This window comes from Macadamia integrifolia, unplaced genomic scaffold, assembly GCF_013358625.1.
Source record: "Macadamia integrifolia cultivar HAES 741 unplaced genomic scaffold, SCU_Mint_v3 scaffold1844, whole genome shotgun sequence".
Classification (NCBI taxonomy): domain Eukaryota; kingdom Viridiplantae; phylum Streptophyta; class Magnoliopsida; order Proteales; family Proteaceae; genus Macadamia; species Macadamia integrifolia.
In genome coordinates, this window is record NW_024868381.1 from 23,871 (window position 1) to 45,023 (window position 21,153).

The 21,153-nt window shown below is 40.6% G+C and overlaps 1 protein-coding gene across 1 annotated transcript in view; it reads right to left on the reverse strand.

Annotated features, from left to right (window-relative positions):
• Positions 1-19,562: 19,562 nt before the first annotated feature.
• LOC122064981 (AP-4 complex subunit epsilon-like) overlaps positions 19,563-21,153 on the reverse strand; it is a 43,473-nt gene continuing 41,882 nt past the window's right edge. Inside the window, exon 11 of the mRNA XM_042628776.1 lies at positions 19,563-21,125. Coding sequence (XP_042484710.1) covers positions 20,013-21,125 — 1,113 coding nt within the window. The 3' untranslated portion in view covers positions 19,563-20,012. The remainder of the gene's footprint in view (positions 21,126-21,153) is intronic.

Below are 21,153 nucleotides of genomic sequence, written 5' to 3' on the forward strand. Positions count from 1 at the left end.
GTAAACTCAAGATCAAAACTTCCATAGATTCCAAAAAAAAAAAAAAAAAACAATTCAAGGAGGCAAACAACAAGAACAATATATATTATTCAATGATCTAATCATATGCCTCGCTTTGATACCAAGTTTAAGAATAATTTATAGGATTTTTATGACGGATCAATGAATAAGAAACAATAATACAATCATGAATCTAACTAACACATACCTGGATCCATATCGTATTGGGAAGATTCTACAAGCTACAATCTTCTTACCTGAGCTTTCTCTCTTTGTTAGTCTTGTCTGCTCCTCTTTCTATGTAAATTGTCAATCGGTAACAACTAATGAATGTTGATTCTTTTATATAGATGAGGAGCAGAGACTAACCCTGAAATAGAATACAAGTTGGACCCTCTCATAATAGGACCCAATTGTAAAAAGGCCTACTGATCTTTACACTTTAAGGCGGTTAATTGAAGACCTGGATTCCCATTAGGGGATCACTCCTGAACCGGTCTTCATCCAACCCAACCAGCCAATCAACACCCAACCACTAATCCGACCCCACACAATAACTGGTACTAACCCATACAGTGAAAAACATTATATCTCATACTTCCTGCATAGGAGAACAAACACAAGAGAATGAGCGTCGAGTTGATCCGATGGGGGACTCTCCGATGCCTAAGTAATACCCCCCTGTAAGCAGTAATTCCAAGTAGAATGGAAAAAGATTTCAATCCCTCTGAAGGGGGATATACCTGAGTATTTATAGTAGTGGTAAGGTAGTTGTGGAGAGTCCCGGCTTGATAAGCGTCCCGATCCTTATGGGAGTCCAAGTACATTCACTTGCACGTATATGTGAAGATCGAACACATGTTCCTTTTGCTTCCATATATACCCCTCTTTACCCTAAGTGCAAGTGAACGTATGTGTAGAGGATCTAATCTCTATTTACTTGGGTCATGTCTGTGTATGTCCCAATTTGACTAAAAAAATTGGACTTGGCTCTTAGAGGGCATGTTTAGGTAATTCTATCAATTTAATTCCAAAAAATTCTTAGAATTCAAGATTTGACTTGAATCCAATTCCCCATTTGTTCCAAAGATATTTTTTGGTTATTTATTTTGGTAAAAAAGAACCCTACCAATCTACCATAGGAAAGGCCCAGAGTGGTACGAGTGCAAAAAGATTACGTTGGCCCTCTCCAATTTGTGATAAAGATGCTCTTGCCTCCCCTCCAATTGGCCGAAACTGGTAAGGTTCACTTACCCTTTATTTTATCTTAATATAAAGCATCTACAATTGATCTTTCTTACATATGCACACCTCACCGATTGCTTTGTATGTGAAACTTGAATAATGTGTATTATTTTCTCAAACTTCTATCACTTTTTATTTTTAAAATGTATATTTACCTTTTTTTAAGCCTTTTCAAGATTCGATGATAACAGGTGTTGCTACAAGGGATCATCCTACACTTCCTATACATCCTGCACAGGAGAACAAATACAAGAGAGTGAGTGTTGAGCTAATCTGACGAGGGACTCTCCGATGCCTATGTAAGATCTCTATGCAAATAGTAATTCCAACTAGGATGAAAAAAATTTGTGTCTCTCTGAAGAGGGTATACCTGAGTATTTATGGTAGTGATAAGGTAGTCGTGGAGAGTTCTAGCTTGATAAGCATCCTAATGCTTATGGGAGTCCAAATATGTCTGGAGTCCAAGTATGGTAAGAGTATATTTAGAGTGTGCCTAAATAGCGCATCCTGATTAATGAGGGATTCATCCTTTCAGGGATGGTTATGGATTTCTCCGAGTGATCTTTCTTGGTAATCCACTCCTAGCTTGGCGGTTACATATTTGGTTGGGACTAACTTTCCCTATTACGAGAGTTTTTCTTATCCAGGGTTTTCCCAGTGCCCATAAATAGCGCAGTAGCTCAATTGGGCTCTCCGAACTTCTACTGACAACATGGTGGGACAGTTTGGGCTCTCCGACCTCTTACGAGTGGCTTGGTAGGTCATTCAAGGTTCTCAAAGCTCCTTAGAGTAGCTTGACAATCTGGCCATGCCTGTAAGTAGCTTGGTATTTTGGTTGTTGAGCTACATATGTGGATTTGATATTGGTTAAAGCTTCTTAGAGTACCTTTTCCCAGAAGATGACGCTCCTTTGAAGATGAGTTCATAGTGAGGGCCCGAGGAGGGGAAAGTAGGGAAGATGGAGAGCTATTTTTCACAGTAGGTGATTGGGTAAAGTGGAAAATTGGGGGGTAGGAGTTAGTGTAGAGGGGAGAAAGCCCGGAGTCTTCAAGTGCCCAGTGAGAAAAGTTAAAGGGTGGTAAGAAAATTACCATATTGAGGAATGGTATGAAAATACTGTTCCAAGATGAAGTCTAGATTCAAATGATCTTAAAACTAGGAGGAGCACCGAGTAGAGAATAAGGGACTCAAGGAAACTGAATGTCACACCCCGTTCACACAGAACCGGACCGGTGACCGGGTTAACTCTGGTTAAACCAAACCTGCCAGGATCATCTAATACAGTACCCCACCACAGCATACCCACATCTAAGATAAGTGTTCAAAAGTTCAGCGGAAGACTTAAATTACCTGTAAATATCCCCATTATACTTAATACCCAAATTGTAATATATAGCTAAGTACATGTGGGCCAGTAGGTATGATATTTACACAAAAAGAATAACAATTTATGTATCAAGTACACAAAAGGGGAAGTCATCAAAAGAATCAAAAAGCAAAATTCTATACGGTGTCATTACTGCGGTCCCGCAGAACAGCCCTCGCACATGCAATCAGCACCGTGCTCATACACCTCAGGGACCCACCAATCCTCATCAGGAAACTCAACTGTGGGGCCCGACCCCTGATCTTCAGGCGGGTGATCTGCAAAATCATTTAAAAGAGGTGCGCACGTGGGATGGGCTCACTAGCTCAGTAAGTGAAAAAAAAGACCACACAACAATCACATCCATATACACTATATGCTATGCAATTCATTTTAAATCTTATCCACCTAAGCAACATTACTAGATCTTTGGTTAGGTGCTACTTACAACCACAGTGCGTGTATACTCCGGGTACGAGCTGCCAACTCCATCCAGAGATACGCCCATAGGGTTGTCGGAGAAGGCCCACCGTGAGTACTTAGAAAAGTAAAGCATGCCAACTACCGCCTCTCAACATAAAAGTAAATGATAAAAAATTAAAGGTGCTGACCCCAGTAATTTAAAAGCAGTACGATTGGCCCTCTTGAATATACCACTGAGGTTGCCGACTGTCTTAATGACCAGTCGGGCTTATGTCTAACTGCCATAGTGACCCGACAACCGCGACCATTGCTTCCCCTCAAGTGATAACCCAACACCTCAACCCCTGTTGGGAAGGTTCGTAGCACGAGGAATGATAATCCTAAACCGCATGTTCCTATATGACAAAGTACTATTGCATAGTACTACCGCGTCCCAAACCATGGGCCACTAATGCACTCATTTCCAAGCCGACTATGGCGTCTAGTCTAATAATGCATCATGCATAGTAATCCAACCGTTCATCATATAAGCACATCAACCATTTAGCATTGATAATGTAAAGCACAACACACATATCACAAATCATTTGTTTAGAATGCACAAGCAATGTGTACGAACGACATATGAGGATGACTAATCTACACATAATTTGTATGATGATATGGCTAGTCTAGATACAATTTAATGATGCAAAAACAAGCCTAAAAATAAATTCAAATGTCTTCTCTCCACTTACTTGTTGGGTACAAAAGCTCACGTTCGGTACGAGTGAGATCCGGCGTGAGAAACGTAGATTCTAGTGGAACCTATCATAAGCGAATGGGGTTAGTATTTCACCACCTTGGGTCAAAACTAACTAGGTTTGATGTTTAAATCATGTTTAAAATCATAAAAGAGGGTTGTCCGTCCGTTTTGGGCCCATTAAGGCTCAAAAATCTGACTGGGGGGCCAACAGGTGGGCCAGACAGCCCACCTATCTTCGCCCACTGATCTTCACAGGTGGGCTGTATAGCCCATCGGTTGAATCGGCGGGCCCCCTCAGGCGGGCGGCTTCGCCCGTCGATCTTCACCCACCTGTGGGGGCGGAAATTTGTTTCCTTCTTTGAAACGTCCCACAACCTTGGAAAAATCAAATGGGGCTGTTCCAATCACATTTTCCACACATCTAAGGTCTTATAAGATGATTCTAACCTAGATCTAAGTTAGATTTAAGGATTGAAAAGCAATCTTACCTTCTTTGCTCAAGAACTCTTCCAAAAGCCCAAAATCACCTCTTAACTCAAGAAATCACCAATGCTTCTCAAATCTTATAAACACTTCTTTAAACCTTCAAAATCAACACATAAACCATCTATTAAACCATAGATTCATCATCACAAGTGGGATTAACAAGATCCCAAGGAACTCTACCCAAATCAAGGGTTTCACTTGGGGTTTGGTGAAAGTTTAAGAAGTATAGCTTTCACTCACTTCAAATCGTAGGTCTCTTGTTGGGGATCACTTTTTCGGTGCCAGAATGAGAAGTGCAAACCTTGGTGTCGCTTAAAATCGTTTCTTCCTCCTTTTTCTTTCCCTTTCTTCTTCTTCGTTCTTTTTTCTTCCTCTCTTTTCTCTCTCCTCTTTACTCTTCTCACCAACTTTTTAATGCATTAAATGAGAAAAAAGAAAAACACAATAAGTACTATTTATACTTAGAGAATATCTAGTAACCACATAGGTGGGTCACACAGGTGGGCAGGTTCGCCCGCCTATGACCGCCCACCTGTTGGTAGAAACTTAACCAAATAATTCAGATTTCGATGGAATTCAACTCTCGGCATGTATCTCACTCTCAATACGAGATATATAATATGTATACACTTTAGGATATGGCTACATACTAGTATTACCCGTACATGGCCGTATGATACATGCATGTACACGGCTTGGGTACACCCGTCTCCTCTACCATTGACTTGGACTTGTCTGGCCAACCTGTGTTCAAAGTCACCTTTGCCATCATGGTCCATAAGGAACCCGCCTTAACCCTCTCTGGTTTGGGTCCTGCATGGTTAAACCGGAACAACCGTGTAATTAAACTAGGTTTTAAAAGTAGGGTATCACATTTACCCCCCCTTTTTGAAAATTTTGTTCTCGAAATTGTCGTACCTGGTTGTTCGAAAAGATGAGGGTACTTGGGTTGGATTTCATCCTCTTTCTCCCAAGATGCTTCTTCAAGTGAATGATTAGCCCATGCACCTTTACGAAGGAAATAGAGCGGTTGCGAAGGGTTTTCACTTTTTGATCTAAGATTTCAGCTGGCTGTTCTCTATAGGTCATATCAGCTTCTAAATATTCTGGTTCCATGGGTAACACATATGATGGATCATGAACATATCGCTTCAGCATGGATACATGAAATACATTATGAACATTTTCGAGCGAAGGTGGAAGAGCAAGCATGTAGGCTACTGAGCCAACCTGAGTCAAAATCTCAAATGGGCCAATGTATCTCAGACTCAACTTACCCTTTCTATGGAACCTATGCAACCTTTTAGTAGGAGAAATCTTGAGAAACACCTTTTCTCCTGCTTGAAACTCAATGTCTTTCCTGCGGGTGTCTGCATGGCTCTTTTGACGTGACTGAGCTGCCTTAATCCTTTCTCGAATAACATCGACCTTGTCACATGTCATCTGTATCATTTCGGGTCCTAATATTCGGCGTTCACTTACCTTATTCTAATATAGAGGAGTTCTACACTTCCTACCATATAATGCCTCATATGGAGCCATCCCAATTGTAGCTTGATAACTGTTGTTATAGGCAAACTCCATAAGGGGTATATATTCTTCCCAACTACCATACATTTCCATTGCACATGCCCTGAGCATGTCCTCTAATAACTGTATAGTTCACTCTGACTGACCATCAGTCTGTGGGTGGAAAGCAGTACTCAAGTTCACTTATGATCCCAAAGCATGCTGGAAACTTTTCTAAAATCTGGAAGTGAACCTTGGGTCCCTCTCTAACACAATGCTCACTAGCACTCCATGCAAGCGTACTATGTTATCCATATAAAGTTGTGCTAACTTGGCCATAGAGAATTTGGTCTTGATGGGAATGAAATGAGCAGTCTTAGTAAGCCGATCAACTATCACCCAAATTGCATCCATCCCCTTAGGTGTGCGTGGTAGTCCGATGACAAAATCCATCGTAATCCTATCCCACTTCCAGTCCGGTATTGGGAGTGACTGCAGAGTACCATAAGGTCAATGCCTCTCAGCTTTTACTTTTTGGCATGTAAGACAAGTCGTCATATATAGGGCTATTGTGGTTTTCATGCTTGGCCACCAGTAGTTTTGTCTGAGGTCCTTATACATCTTTGTACTTCCTGGGTGGAGTGAGTACTCAGAGCTATGTGCTTCCTGCACTATCTTATCTTGTATCTCCAAATCATCGGGCACACATAACCTACCTTGAAACAATAATGCCCCGTCGCTGGCTAAAACGAAGTCAGGGTTATTCATTATTTACTCCTGAATCTTAATTCTGATCCGTTGCAACTCAGGATCCAAAGGTTGTTTCATTATCGCCTCTTGCCTAATAGACGGGTGCACCTGTAGAGCTACCAAGGATACAGTTAACCATTTAATGTCTTCTGATTGATGTTCAAGCTCTAAGGTTGCTCCTTCATATAAGAGGGTTTCATCCATTAGCATCACTTCTTATACAAGTGGTGGGCTGATAGCTAAGTATGAGAGTGACACAGTCTATGCCTTCCGACTCAACGTATCTGCCACTACATTAGTCTTGCCAGGATGATACCGAATGTCACAGTCATAGTCCTTCATGAGCTCGAGCCATCTCCTCTGCCTCATATTCAAATCTCTTTGGGTGAAAAAGTACTTAAGGCTTTTGTGGTCACTATATATCTCGCACTTCTCCCCATACAAATAATGTCTCCAAATCTTTAGGGCAAAAATGACTGCGGCTAGTTCCAAGTCATGAGTGGGGTAGTTCTTTTCATATTCCTTTAGTTATCAGGATGCATATGCTATCACCTTACTGCGTTGCATGAGAACACAACCCAACCCGACCTTAGAAGCATCAGTGTAGACTGTCATTCCACCTGTGCCTTCAGGAATGGTCAACACAGGGGCTGACACCAACATTTTCTTCAATTCCTGAAAACTCTTCTCACATTCCTTTGTCCATTTAAATTTTACCCCTTTTTTGGTTAACTTAGTTATTGGTGCTGAGATCCGAACAAAATTCTCAATAAAGCGCTGGTAGTACCCAGCTAAACCCAAGAAACTTCTAATTTCTGTAAGGTTCTTGGGGTTTTCCCACTCTACTACTGCTTTCACCTTATCAGGATCCACCTCGATTCCATCCTTAGACACTACATGTCCAAGGAATCCAACTTGCTTAAGCCAAAATTCACACTTACTGTATTTGGCAAACAATTGTTGTTCTCTCAGCCTCTGTAATACCATCCTCAGGTATTGAGTATGCTCTTCTTCCGTCTTGGAGTAGATCAAGATGTCATCAATAAAAATAATTACTCATTTATCCAGGACATTGTGAAATACTCGATTCATTAAATCCATGAATGCTGCCGGTGTATTGGTTAATCCAAAAGATAACATTAGGAACTCATAGTGGTCATACCGAGTCCTGAAAGCTGTCTCGATTCATTAAATCCATGAATGTTGCCGGTGTATTGGTTAATCCAAAAGATAACATTAGGAACTCATAGTGGCCATACCGAGTCCTGAAAGTTGTCTTGGGTATGTCACCGCTCTTTATCTTGAGCTGATAATAGCCCGATCTAAGGTCTATCTTTAAAATACATTTGCACCTTGTAGTTGGTCAAACAAATCATTAATGCGTGGCAATGGATGCCGGTTCTTAATGGTTAGCTTATTCAATTCCTGATAATCGATGCACATACGCAAGCTACCATCCTTCTTCTTGACAAACAATACAGGGGCACCCCAAGGTGAAACACTTGGGTGACTAAATCCCTTCTCTAATAATTCTTGCAACTGCATCCGTAACTCCCTCAATTCGGCTGGTGCCGTCCTGTATGGAGCTTTTGACACTGGACCTGCTCTAGGAATCAAGTCTATGGTAAATTCTAACTCTCTATCAGGCGGTAGATGCATCAAATCATCTGGAAAGACGTCAAAAAATTCTTTAACCACCTCTACCTCTTCTAGAGGTGTAACCTTCGCATCAACATCAAGTACCGATGCTAAGTAGCCCTGACATCCACTTTTCAACAATTTTACCTCTTGAAGAGCAGAGATGAGGACCTTTCTAGCCCGTTTTATTTTATCTACTTGGTATACTGGTTCTTTACCTTCATCATTTGTCATCTTAATTAATTTTTTGACACACATCACATTTGCTCGATGGGCCGACAACCAATCCATGCCCAATATAACGTCAAAATTCTGCATGTTGAATTTGATGAGTTGTGCATTCCATTTCTTTCCACTGATTTCCACTGGGCATGGCCCATACACCTCCTTCAACTGTGTAACTTTGCCTGTAGGCATACTAACAATCATCGCATGATCTAGTGTCCTGGGCAACATACCAAGTTTCTCAGCAAATCTCTTAGATATGAACGAATGTGTAGCTCCTAAATCAAACAAGACATAGGCTGGTATACCCGATATAGATAGAACACCTAGTGCAACAATGCATATAACTATAGCAGGTCATCAAAATTCAGCATAAGGAAAATCTTAAATTAAAATGTACCTGCTACCACTTCCGTGCTAGCCTCAGCTTCCTCAGTTGATAAGGCATACATTCTTCCTTGCAGTTGATTCCCCCGAATTAAGGGAGGTCTGTACACCGAGGGCTGACTGGATGGTAAAGTTGGTCTAACTCGACAGTCTTTGGCATAATGCCCATAAGAGTGGCAATTAAAGCAATGGATCTGTGACACCGAAACTGGGGCAAGGCCCCTTTGCACTTGACCTGATGTAGATGGGGGACGGGGTTGCCTTGTGACTGTAGGCACCGTACTAGTGTTCGGGCAAAAAGATGTAGAGCCCGGACCACCAGCTGGTCGAGGAAGGTAGCCAGATGGCCTATAGGGCTGTCTATATGCAGGACCAGAACTATATGACCCACGGTATACCTTGGATGAGTTGCCCATGTCTAGAAATGGATTAGTCCTCTTCCACAATCCAAGTGTGAGGGATTGTTCTCCCTTCTGCTTATCTTCCATGGTTTTAGTTTTTTGCACAATCTGGCCATAATCTGTCAAATATAAGACCTCAAGCATTGACCTAATAGATGTCTTTAATCCCTTCAGAAACCTTGCAGCCTTTTCTTCAGCTGACCTCATATGCCTAGGGGTAAAATGGAATAAGCTTTCAAACTGCTGTTGATACTCAAGGATAGTCTTATTCCCTTGAGTCAAGGCCATGAATTCTATCTATTTACGGTCTCTAAAGCTACGAGGGTAATGGTTTGTCAAAAATAACTCCTTGAACTACTCTCACGTGGGTTCCAGATGTGCGGCAAAAAATATAGGCTTAGAGGCTTGCCACCAAGAGTTGGCTTCATTCTTGAGTTGCAACCCTGCACAAATAAGCTTCTGTGCCTCAGTGCACTCAATTACCTCAAATATCTTTTTCAGCTCTTGGATCCACTGGTTTGGCTTTAGAGGATCAGTCCCCACCTTAGAGAATACAGGTGGCAAGTTCCTCTTGAAAGATTCCACTACCCTTGTCGTATTATTCATCGACGGGTAATTGGAGGCATATACCGAATAGTAAGGGTACGGAGGGGGCACCATATATGGAGGAGTGCTAAGTGGCAGAATTGGAGGTGTACCTCTGGCTTGTGGTCCCATACCATACCCTACAAGTGGGTCTTGTGGAGTAGTTATCCGAGGATGTTGACTGGGTTGAGGAAGGTCTAACTATTGCTGTATAACAACCATAAATGCCTTCTGCTGCTGGAGCATTTGTTGTTGGAAGGCTTGCTGTGACTGCTGGACTATAGTCGGAACATCACTCGGAGTGATGACAGGTGGAGGATCCGAAAGTGTGGTCAAAGGTGGGTTGTGCCACACCCTGGTCAAGGATTTCTTGACGTTGTGGAAGTGGGGTTTGCCCCACAGAGCGGGACCTTCGAGGATTTGGTGGTCGACCGATAGGACGAGGACCACGTGAGGTACCTCGAGCATTGCTACCGGATCTAGTGCATACCATCGTGTCCTTGCACTTGGATCATACTATACACAAAACATTGGTTAAGTACCTTAGAATTTACATAAGCACATAATCATATACCAAAACACGGGGTATTGTAGTGTATGATGTCTTGCATCTAGCCACATCTTAGCCCCGAGAGTATTGTGCTAGCGCTTCGATAAGTAGGACGGTGGTCCCACTCAATTTTTTTTGTATTATTATTCTTATTTATATGTATTATTATTACCATTACTATATTTATATATATATATATATATATATTTTCCCCAACCGACGGGCAGCTCGGGTCAGGCCCACCGGTCCAACCCGAGGTGGAAAAATAAAGGGGCTTTTAAGCATCTTTCACCCTCATTTTTCCCATCTTCCACTTTGGCTCAGCTCAGGCGATTTTGGAGGGTTTCTTGGTGCATCCACTCGCGATTTCACTCAACAATTCCACGTATTTTGAAAGATTCAAGCTCCTTTCACTCTCAAGTAAGTCTCTTCTCCATTTCTCTTCTTGGAACATATATTTTGTGTGTTGAATCCATTTATACTTCCCAAAACTTGATTTTTTTTTTCATGTTTCTTTTCTTAGAATAATCATTCCATGAAAATATGATGCTTCCTTTGTGACTAATTCATAGTTTGGGCTTTACTACCCAATCTATGGGAGAAAATCCCAAATCATGCCCTAATTTCTCCAATTTGGGGTTTTCTTCTATTTCTTCTCCTTTCTCCCCAACTAACAACTCAGTGGGTTTTCTTATCTTTGATTTGCTCTTACATTGTTGGAAAGATCATGGAAACTTGTATATGCTTGCAATTCCATCTCTTTTCTATGAAAATCCATCTCTTTTCCATGAAAATCCATCTCTTTTGTGTTAAGTTTCTTGAAAAAAATTTCTGGGGTTTCTATGATTCTCTTCACTTCATTCCATACTTGTGAACAACTTTGAATCACTTACCATTAATTGTTGGTGCAATGATGTTTGTCTTACACTTTGAATCCATACTTGTGAACAATTTTGAATCTCTCTCATTCCTTGTACCTCAATGTCATAATAGAAAATTTCTGCATATTCTTGGTTGTATAATGATTGGTATTACTATCATTGACATGTAAGCTTCAAGTTCTACACTATTATGGGATTTTCATTCTCTTGGATTAAACTTGCACATTAAAATTGGGGCTTTCCATCATTTGACACCAATTACTCCACTTGAGGAAATTCTTATAAGGCTTTCCATCACTTCTCACTTGCCATGTTTTATACTCCTTTGTTACTTTTCTATCTTGCAACATGCTAGTGGATGCCATGTTTGGGGATTTCCTCCTATTCATTTCTCTATGGCTTAACCACTCATCTTTTTATAATGATCCACATTATATATTTAGGTGCATTTACATGTGCTTGCTCACCCTCCTGTTTACTTCCTTTGTCATGTAAAAGATTTACTTATCACTATTTCTTCTCTTTTCTTACTAGGATGTCTTCTCGTATGGGCAAGGAACCCGCATCCTCTTCCAATAGACGTAGGACCATAACTTCAAAATGGAAGGGCGTAGGGACTAGTTCCCCAGCCCTTCGTACAAGGCAATAAGGACATGCCCCTATAGATCCTCTAGACTATGATGAGGGACTCTTCCGGAGTTTGAGGGCAGAAACAAATTGGTAGACCTTTCTAAAGAAGTCTGTGATGATGGAGAAAACCGTGGTAACTTATGATTTCAACAAGATTCAACTGTAAGAGAGGTTTACTGCACTGGGTTGGCAGTCCATCCTTAACGTTGATTGCCCATGCTATGAACATCTGGTTCGAAGGTTTTATTGTAATTTAAAGGTCTCTTACCAGTGTGGGGAGTATTCAATCACCAGCATGGTGAAGGGAATGAACATTCGTTTGACTGTGGATACTCTTGCTAGTATTTTAGATATGTCATCAGTTGGACATCAATTCTATAGCCCCCCAAGGAGTAAGCCCATGGGCACATCCTTAAGTTCGGAGATGCAGGACCACATTTACGAGACCATTAGTGGCAGCAAGGTGCGTCCGGATTCTGAGACGACATTCAACCCAGAGGCTCATGTATTTGCTCGCTTGGTTCAGTTTAATTTGCTCCCTAGAGGAGGTCATAGGAACCAAGTGGGCTTCATGGCAGCCTATATAGCCTTCTGCATCTACATGGCCTTGGAGGGAGGTGCCGAACATTTATGTCTGCCCTACATTATACTTAAGACTATGGAGCATCATGCCACGCATTCTGAGGATAGAGGTTTCTCATATGGTAGGACCCTCACAAGGGTTTTCGAGTTCTTTGGGGTGGATTTGAGTGGTGAGGAGGGAAAGACCCCAGCAGATAAATTTAACAGGAAAAATCTACACAGGATGGGTCTCCAAGTTCTTATGGATGTACCTTAGAGGGCAGGAGCTCAAGGAGGTAGGAACAGGGGGAATGTCCACAGGGAGGATGTCCACATGGAGGAGGAGGAAAATAATGAGGAGGATGAGGATTATATTCCTCAATTCGAGGAGGACTTTCTGGACGAGGATGTCCTCGAGGAGGAGCCTCTTGATTCGAAAGATGCTGATCCTGACTTTACTAGGGCTGCAGACCCACGACATAGAACCCCACCACTTGAGAGTGGCGCATTTGACTTTGAGAGTATGATGTCCAGTATGAGGGCCTTGAAAGATGGGCAAGATCAGCTCTTGAGAAGACTAGATGAGAGTGCTACTAGAGAGGAAAATATCTTAGAAAGGCAGGCTACATTAGAGAATTTCTTCCTAAGATTGAGCGAGGACTTGGACACAACGGCCAATACCATTTCAGCGGATTCGACTCCGGAGGGATGTGCAACTAGTGAATGTGAGGTTTGATTACTACGATCGCAGGCTCGAAGTTAAAGCGAGGCCTAGGAGGGATGGAGTAGTAGAGCTAGATGATGATGAGGGTCTCTGAGGACTTAGTCTGCCTATCCTAATCAGCTTTTACTTGTCTCTGTTGTTTATGTGTTTATGGTGGACTATATATATAATTTTTTTTTGTACTTTTATCTGTAATTTGGACTTGCTAGTATGGTGTTCTGATGTTGTTGGTGACTTTCAATTAGTTTTGTATGCTTGATAAACTTATTGTAATTTGATTGTAATAACGTTAGTTAGCTTTTGTTGATTATACTTATTCATATAAGTATGTTGTCTATCAGGTGCTTCTATATGAAATTTTTGAAAAATCTTGTTTAGCGTTGTTATGCTGTCGAAATTTTTATCAAATCCATACTCGATGGGTTATGAAATCAAATAACTAGTCTTTTATTTATTCCAAGCACGTTTTCTCTAATGCATGCCATGAAATGCAATAATTAAATGTAACTATTTTTTTTTTTTGGCTTTTAATTCTTTAAAGTTTTTACATTTACCCAACCCCATTTCCTATTATAGATTCTATGGGGTCTAAATGGTATGCTGTGAGTGGATAGAGCATCATGCTCTTATACCACCGTTGTCACATCCCATTCACACAGAATCGGACCAGTGATCGGGTTAACTCCGGTTAACCCAAACATGTCAGAATCATCAGATATAGTACCCCGCCATAGCATACCCACATCTAAGATAAGTGTTCAAAAATTCAGTGGAAGACTTAAATTATCTGTAAATATCTTCAATATACTTGATACCCTAATTATAGTATATAGCTAAGTACATGTGGGCCCACAGACATGATATTTACACAAAAGAATAACAATTTATGTATCAAGTACACAAAAGGGGAGGTCATCAAAAGAATCAAAAAGAAAAATTCTGTACGGTGTCATTACTGCGGTCCTGCAGCACAGCCCTCGCACATACAATCAGCACTGTGCTCATACACTTCAGGGACCCACCAATCCTCATCAGGAAACTCAACTGTAGGGCCCGACCCCTAATCTTCAGGTGGGTGACCTGTAAAATCATCTAAAAGTGGTGCGCACATGGGATGGGTTCACTAGCTCAGTAAGTGAAAAGAAATACCACACAACAATCACATCTATATGCACTATATGTTATGCAATTCATTTTAAATCTTATCCACCTAAACAACATTATTAGGTCTTTGGTTAGGTGCTACTTACAACCACAGTGCGCGTATACCCCGGGTATGAGCCGTGAACTCCATCCTGCGATACGTCTATAGGGTTGTCGAAGAAGGCCCACCGTGAGTACTTAGAAAAGTAAAGCATGCCGACTACCGGCTTTCAACATAAAAGTAAATGACAGAAAAGTAAAGATACTGACCCTAGTAATTTAAAAGCAGTACGATTGACCCTCTTGAATATACCACTGAGGTTGCCGACTGTCCTAATGATCAGTCGGGCGTATGTCTAACCGCCACAGTGACCCGACAACCGCGACCACTGCTTCCCCTTAAGTGATAACTCAACACCTCAACCCCTGTTGGGAAGGGTCGTAGTACGGGGAATGATAATCCTAAACCGCATGCTCCTATATGACAAAGTACGATTGCATAGTACCATCGTGTCCCATACCACGGGCCACCAATGCACTCGTTTTCAAGCCGACTACGGCATCTAGTCTAATAATACATCATGCACAGCAATCCAACCATTCATCACATAAGCACATCAATCATTTAGCATTGATATTGTAAAGCACAACACACATCATAAATCATTTGTTTAGAATGCACAAGCAATACGTGCGAACGACATACGAGGATGACTAATCTACACATAATTTGCATGATGACATAGCTAGTCTAGATACAATTTAATGATGCAAAAATAAGCCTAAAAATAAATTCAAATATCTTCTCCCCACTTACTTGTTGGTTACAAAAGCTCACGTTCGGTACGGGTAAGATCTGGTGTGAGAAACGTAGATTCTAGTGGAACCTATCATAAGTGAATAAGGTTAGCATTTCACCACCTTGAGGTCAAAAGTAACTAGGTTTGATGTTTAAATCATGTTTAAAATCATAAAAGAGGGTTGTCCGTCCGTTTTGGGCCCATTCGAGCTAAAAAATCCGACTGGGGGGCCAACAGGTGGGCCAGACAGCCCACCTGTCTTCGCCCACCGATCTTCATAGGCGGGCCGTATAGCCTGTCTGTTGAACCGGTGGGCGGCTTCGCCCGCCAGCGAGGATTGAGGGGCTGCCCCCTCAAGCGGGAGGCTTCGCCCACCTGTGGGGGCGAAAATTTGTTTCCTTCTTTGAAACGTCCCACAACTTTGGGAAAACCAAATGGAACTGTTTCAATCACATTTTTCACACATCTAAGGTCTTATAAGATGATTCTAACCTAGATCTAAGTTAGATTTAAGGATTGAAAAGCAATCTTACCTTCTTTTCTCAAGAACTCTTTCAAAACCCCAAAATCACCTCTTAACTCAAGAAATCACCAATGCTTCTCAAATCTTGTAAACACTTCTTTAAACGTTCAAAATCAACACATAGACCATCTATTAAACCGTAGATTCATCATCACAAGTGGGATTAACAAGATCCCAAGGAACTCTACCCAAATCAAGGGTTCACTTGGGGTTTGGTAAAAGTTTAAGAAGTATAGCTTTCACTCACCTCAAATCGTAGGTCTCTTGTTGGGGATCACTTTTCTAATGCCGGAATGAGAAGAGCAAACCTCGGCGTCGCTTAAAATCATTTCCTCCTTTTTCTTTCTCTTTCTTCTTCTTCGTTCTCTTTTCTTCTTTTCTTTTCTCTCTCCTCTTTACTCTTCTCACCAACTCTTTAATGCATTAAATGAGAAAAAAGAAAAACACAATAAGTACTATTTATACTTAGAGAATATCTAGTAACCACATGAGTGGGCACACAGGTGGGTGGGTTCGCCCGCCTGTGACCGCCCACTTGTTGGTCGAAACTTAGCCAAACAATTGAGATTTCGATGGAATTCGACTCTCGATACGAGATATATAATACATATACACTTTAAGATACGGCTACATACCAACATTACTCGTACATGGCCTTATGATACGTGCATGTACACGGCTTGGGTATACCCGTCTCCTTTGGCACTGACTCGGACTTGTCTGGCCAACCTGTGTTCAAAGTCACCCTTGCCATTATGGTCCATAAGGAACCCGCCTTAACCCTCTCTGGTTCGGGTCCTGCATGGTTAAACCAGGTCAACCGTGTAATTAAATCAGGTTTTAAAAGTAGGGTATCACACTTAAGTTGTGTTTGATATGCATTCATGGAGTGCATTATTGATTTAGAATGCATTCCAAGAAATCATACCAAACACATATTTAATTTCAAAAAGTGCACTATATGATTTCAAAATTTTTCATAGTATAATTTTATAGTTCATTCTCTTTTAACCATGATTTAAAATTGGGATCTTTAGGGGATAAGGCGTCCAAGACCCACAAAATATTGAAGTTATGAAGATAATATGATAAATATATGCTAAATAAGGGAGAAAGGATGTTGTTTGTCTAGCATTCCCCACGCCTAGACATAACTGGGTGCATTATGTATTTCATGCCCAGCTGTGTCTAGGCTTACCGGACACAAATGGATAGTGTTCTCTTGCCTTTTAAATAAATAGTGAGCCTAGACACTTAAAATAATTGGTGGATTACTAAGACCAGCAAGTTCAAAGGAATACCTTTGCCGGTCTTGCAAATAAGGAGACTTTGAGAAGAGCCTGGGAAACTTTCCTTCCACAAATATGAATAAAAGTGGTCTTATTCACACCTCTTAGATCTGACAAAATATTTCACTTTTATCATAATCCCGTGCATCACCTCACTCATGAGATCATATAAATTATTTGATTTAAGAACCTAAAATGGGTGTTACCAGCTATTTGGTTCCGGGCACAAGATCCAAAAGTAATGAGTTTTCCCATTAAGGTTGTAAATTGGTAGTTTGCCACTTCAATCTGCCTCCAAACCCCCTAATTATGGCAGAAATTTTTCACCAAAAATATAATCAAAAGATGAAGATGAAATTACCCAAATTATATAGAATTTTTTTTCTATGGGATGAATAATAATAATAATAAAACCTTGAGTTCGGACAAATGTTCAAGTCATAAACATGATCACACGTACTCATACTCCACCTATTTCCCCTAGCCTATAAGCTAAGCAGTGTTGCCAGGAGTTGTTACGAAATACTAGTTTGGATTTTGGAACTAGTTATGGGTACTAGTACCTCCAGTAAAAAATAGCTTCAAGAATATATAGTTTATTTGGTGTCTTATATGATCCCTCATTGGCGCCATACCATCATTCAAATAGGTACCCTGATTGGAATTCTACTGGTGTATTTGCTGCTTAAGGTTTAATAATGTAATGTTAAAAATAATTTATTATTGTTTTTTTTTTAGGCGAAAGAATCTTGTTCTATTGGCTTAGGAAACACCAACACGCAGAATCAATGAGAGACTCATGCCAGCATCTTCAACGTCTTGAGAGTGGGGGCAATGATGTCTTTTTGCGTTCCCTATCTCTGAGTGTTTTCTACACCAGTAGAACAAGATTATTTTTCTCTTTTTTTTTTTTTTGTTTTATGTGAACATCAAATTCAGTACTAAGAAGAGAAATGCAAATATTAGATGCAACCAAATTACAAAAACTTCAGTTCTAACCCTATTAGCTAACTATTGAGCAATAAATACCATACAACGAGACATTGTTTCTCCAACTTACAATACTCAAATTTGTGATATAATTGTTTTAGATCCATCAAGAAAGAAAACAAATTCCATGGCTAGAAACCTTGATCATGATAGAAAAGCTTAACCACTTCCTCACAGTCAGCCCAAATAGTGGCAGAAATAATTCCTAATTGCCGTGCTTGGTTAACTTCTTCCAGAATGCATCTATCTCTGATCCATATGCACTTCTTGCAAATCTAAAATTTAGGCCCTGTTTGTTTGACGGATAAAAAGGGGTGAGAAACTTGTGAAGGTGGATTCCAAATGTTATGAGTTGGGTTGACAAGAAAAGAGAATGGAAGGAAATAATAGAATTTGTAATTTTTAGTGAGATCCATCTCTATGACAACGAGAGGAAATGGAAGTGAGGTGGAATTCTATGGGAAATAGGAGGAGGAGAGAGATGACACAAAACAAATTTTTATGAAGCCTTACTAAAATTCAAAAGTGAATGTGTGGAAAAAATTAATTGTTATCAACCGACAACAATTATTACATTAAATGACCTTGTTTGAATTACAAGTGTCCCATCTTCTTTAACCTTTCTCACCTTTTTTTGTCAAACAAAGGGGCCTTTAAGGATACAAACACAAGAATCATATAAAAATGCCCATCCATCTTCGCTTGAATCTTCCATAAAACTCTTCCATGAAACTCCCATCGCTAACAATAAAATAGGATGTGCTTGGTATAAGAACTTGGTATTTTAACCATGGTATGACTGGGTTTGGGTTAGCACTAGGTTTCTGTTGGCATCCATCCTGGATTAGGTGCCAATTTGTTTCTCTTTCAAGAGAGAAACAAGACACAGAATTAACTGGAAAAAATCTCTCTAAGTTTGCCCCTGGGTGAACACCCTCGTTTGGAAGCTTCCATAGAAACACTTTGAACTTAGGGTGAAGAGTTGATTTCCATGAGAGAGATCATATTGGGATTTTCTGGGAGAAGAAGAACTTCGAGTCAAGAGAATTAGCTACACCTTTGGTTGATAGAATTCCTTTGAGAGATGGCAAAGAAGAAAATCATCTACTTAAAGGAGTAGAAAAAAGGGCCTCAAGGAGAGGGACATTCCATTGCCAATTTGTCAACAATTCTGAGCGAGTAGAGAAGGATGGATGAGGAGAGATGGCATTAATGTAACTATTTTGCTTGTTTTGAATCCAAATCTGGATATTGGCCCCTATGCTTATTTTCCAACAGATAATGTTTTTTGACACTGTAACAATGGATGGTGTACTCAGTTATCTTAACTAAAGGAATTTTTCTTTTTTATATAAGAAAAAATTAAATAAATAAATGAAAAATAATTTTAAGACATGGGAGAATGTGAACAATTCTGTTCCAAGTCCATTCATTAAAGTAATTCTACCATCCAAAATTTGAAGTCTACAAGTAATTAAATTAAAATATATCGTACAACTAAATAATAAGAATATCCTTTTTAAGTAAAAGAAGTGACCAATAATTTTTTTTTTTGTTCTTGGCGGAAAAAATCTAACCCACGTTGGTGCCACATAATTCAGTTCAGAGGATAACTGATATTTGGTATACAAGGAAACAGCAAGTCTTCCAAATTTGAGATCTTGGGAAACACCTATGGCAGGAGCAGCAGAACAGAGGCAGCTTAAACAGATAGAAAAATGCAAAGGTAAGATTTTCAATGAATACAAAGATGTACTAAATTACAGCGGTAAAAAGCTCATTCTACCAGTCCTGTTCCCGGAATGCTGCAAAAGCCCTACTGTTAAGATACATAAAGAGTTTCATTAATCTTATTGCAATTGATTTGCAAAACAAATTAACAAATTTACAGCGACCCATCAAAACTATATTACTACAAAACTACATAAAAATACAGAAGCAGCTTGCTTTCACTGCTTTACCCCATCCACATTTGAAGCAAATCACTAGGTATTTCTGCAATTGCAACCCCACGCTCCAGTAGCTCTAGTAACTGAATAATTTTCTTTCCCTGAACTAAGCAACATGAACAATCCATACCAGAAGCAGGAAGCAATTACTCAAATGAAAGCCTTCTAAACTCAAAACCGTGTAATGCACTGCATGATCAATTCCATGTGCTCTAGCCAAGCAGGTCGCTGAACAAGTTTGGGTTTGTACCTGAAGGTGTTACACCAACCTGCCTTGTAACTGCATCCTTTTCCAGGGAGTCTTGGGGATTTGGACCCTTTTTCACAGGTGCCAACTGCGTAGCTGCAGATCCTCCATGAACATTTCTATTGGCTAAATTGGACAAGCTAGACAAGAGGTTTATAGGATCCAAATTAGCTGGTTCTGTATTTGCTACAGGATCACCCAGCCCACTCATGGGGCTCTCTGCATAGAGTGACATAACATCAGAAGACTTAGAAGCACTAACAGCAGAATTGGCTACTGAAGAGATATCAGAACGCCCAAGAAGTCCTTCCAATTGTTTAAATGGATCTGAGGGTGCAGTGTTATCCCCAGGAGTTGGCTCATCCAAATCGAGCAAATCCGGGGAAGGCGGTTGAGAAGCCTTCTCTGCAGCTTGTTCAGTAGACGCAACTGTTGTAGTCGGCATTTGTGACTTCTCCGCAGCATGGCTGTGGACTCTAGTAGTCTTATGGTTAGTAGATGTTGGTCTTTTCCCTGTCTTTGATGACGCACCCCCAAATAAGGACGCAGCAAGTTTCTGCTTTTCAGGAGGAACTTCAATCTGTGGTTTCCTTGAATCGTAAGACACATCACGAGTTTGTGGGCCAACGGTTCCCTGTACAAGAAGTTGTGGAACCCCGTTCACCGGTTTCTGGGAACTGGAATTTGAGTTTGATGGCACAGTAGGGGAATAAGTAGGCCTACCCCACTTCTTTTGAATCCCATCAAGTTGAAGCCTGAGCTCAGTGGGTCCGGGTTCAGAGACAGATGACACTGATGTAGCATGGGAAATATCTTGAGGATAAGTTGGCTCAGACACAGGAACAAGTTCCTTTGAGATTGCGAGCGGAACTGGTTGAGTTCTTGATGCCACAGAAGGTTTTGGAAGTCCATAAGCCTCAAACCTTAGACCATGGGTGGAAGAGTCATGATGGCCTTGACTCCTAAAATTACTGACATTAGTCATTCCAGATCGCTCACTCTCAGGAATGTAAAGCTGAGCTCCTTTTACCAATGACTCCTGAACATAACCATTAAGGAACGAAAGACTTTTATCGACCTGCAGGAAGGATATGAAAATGTTAGGT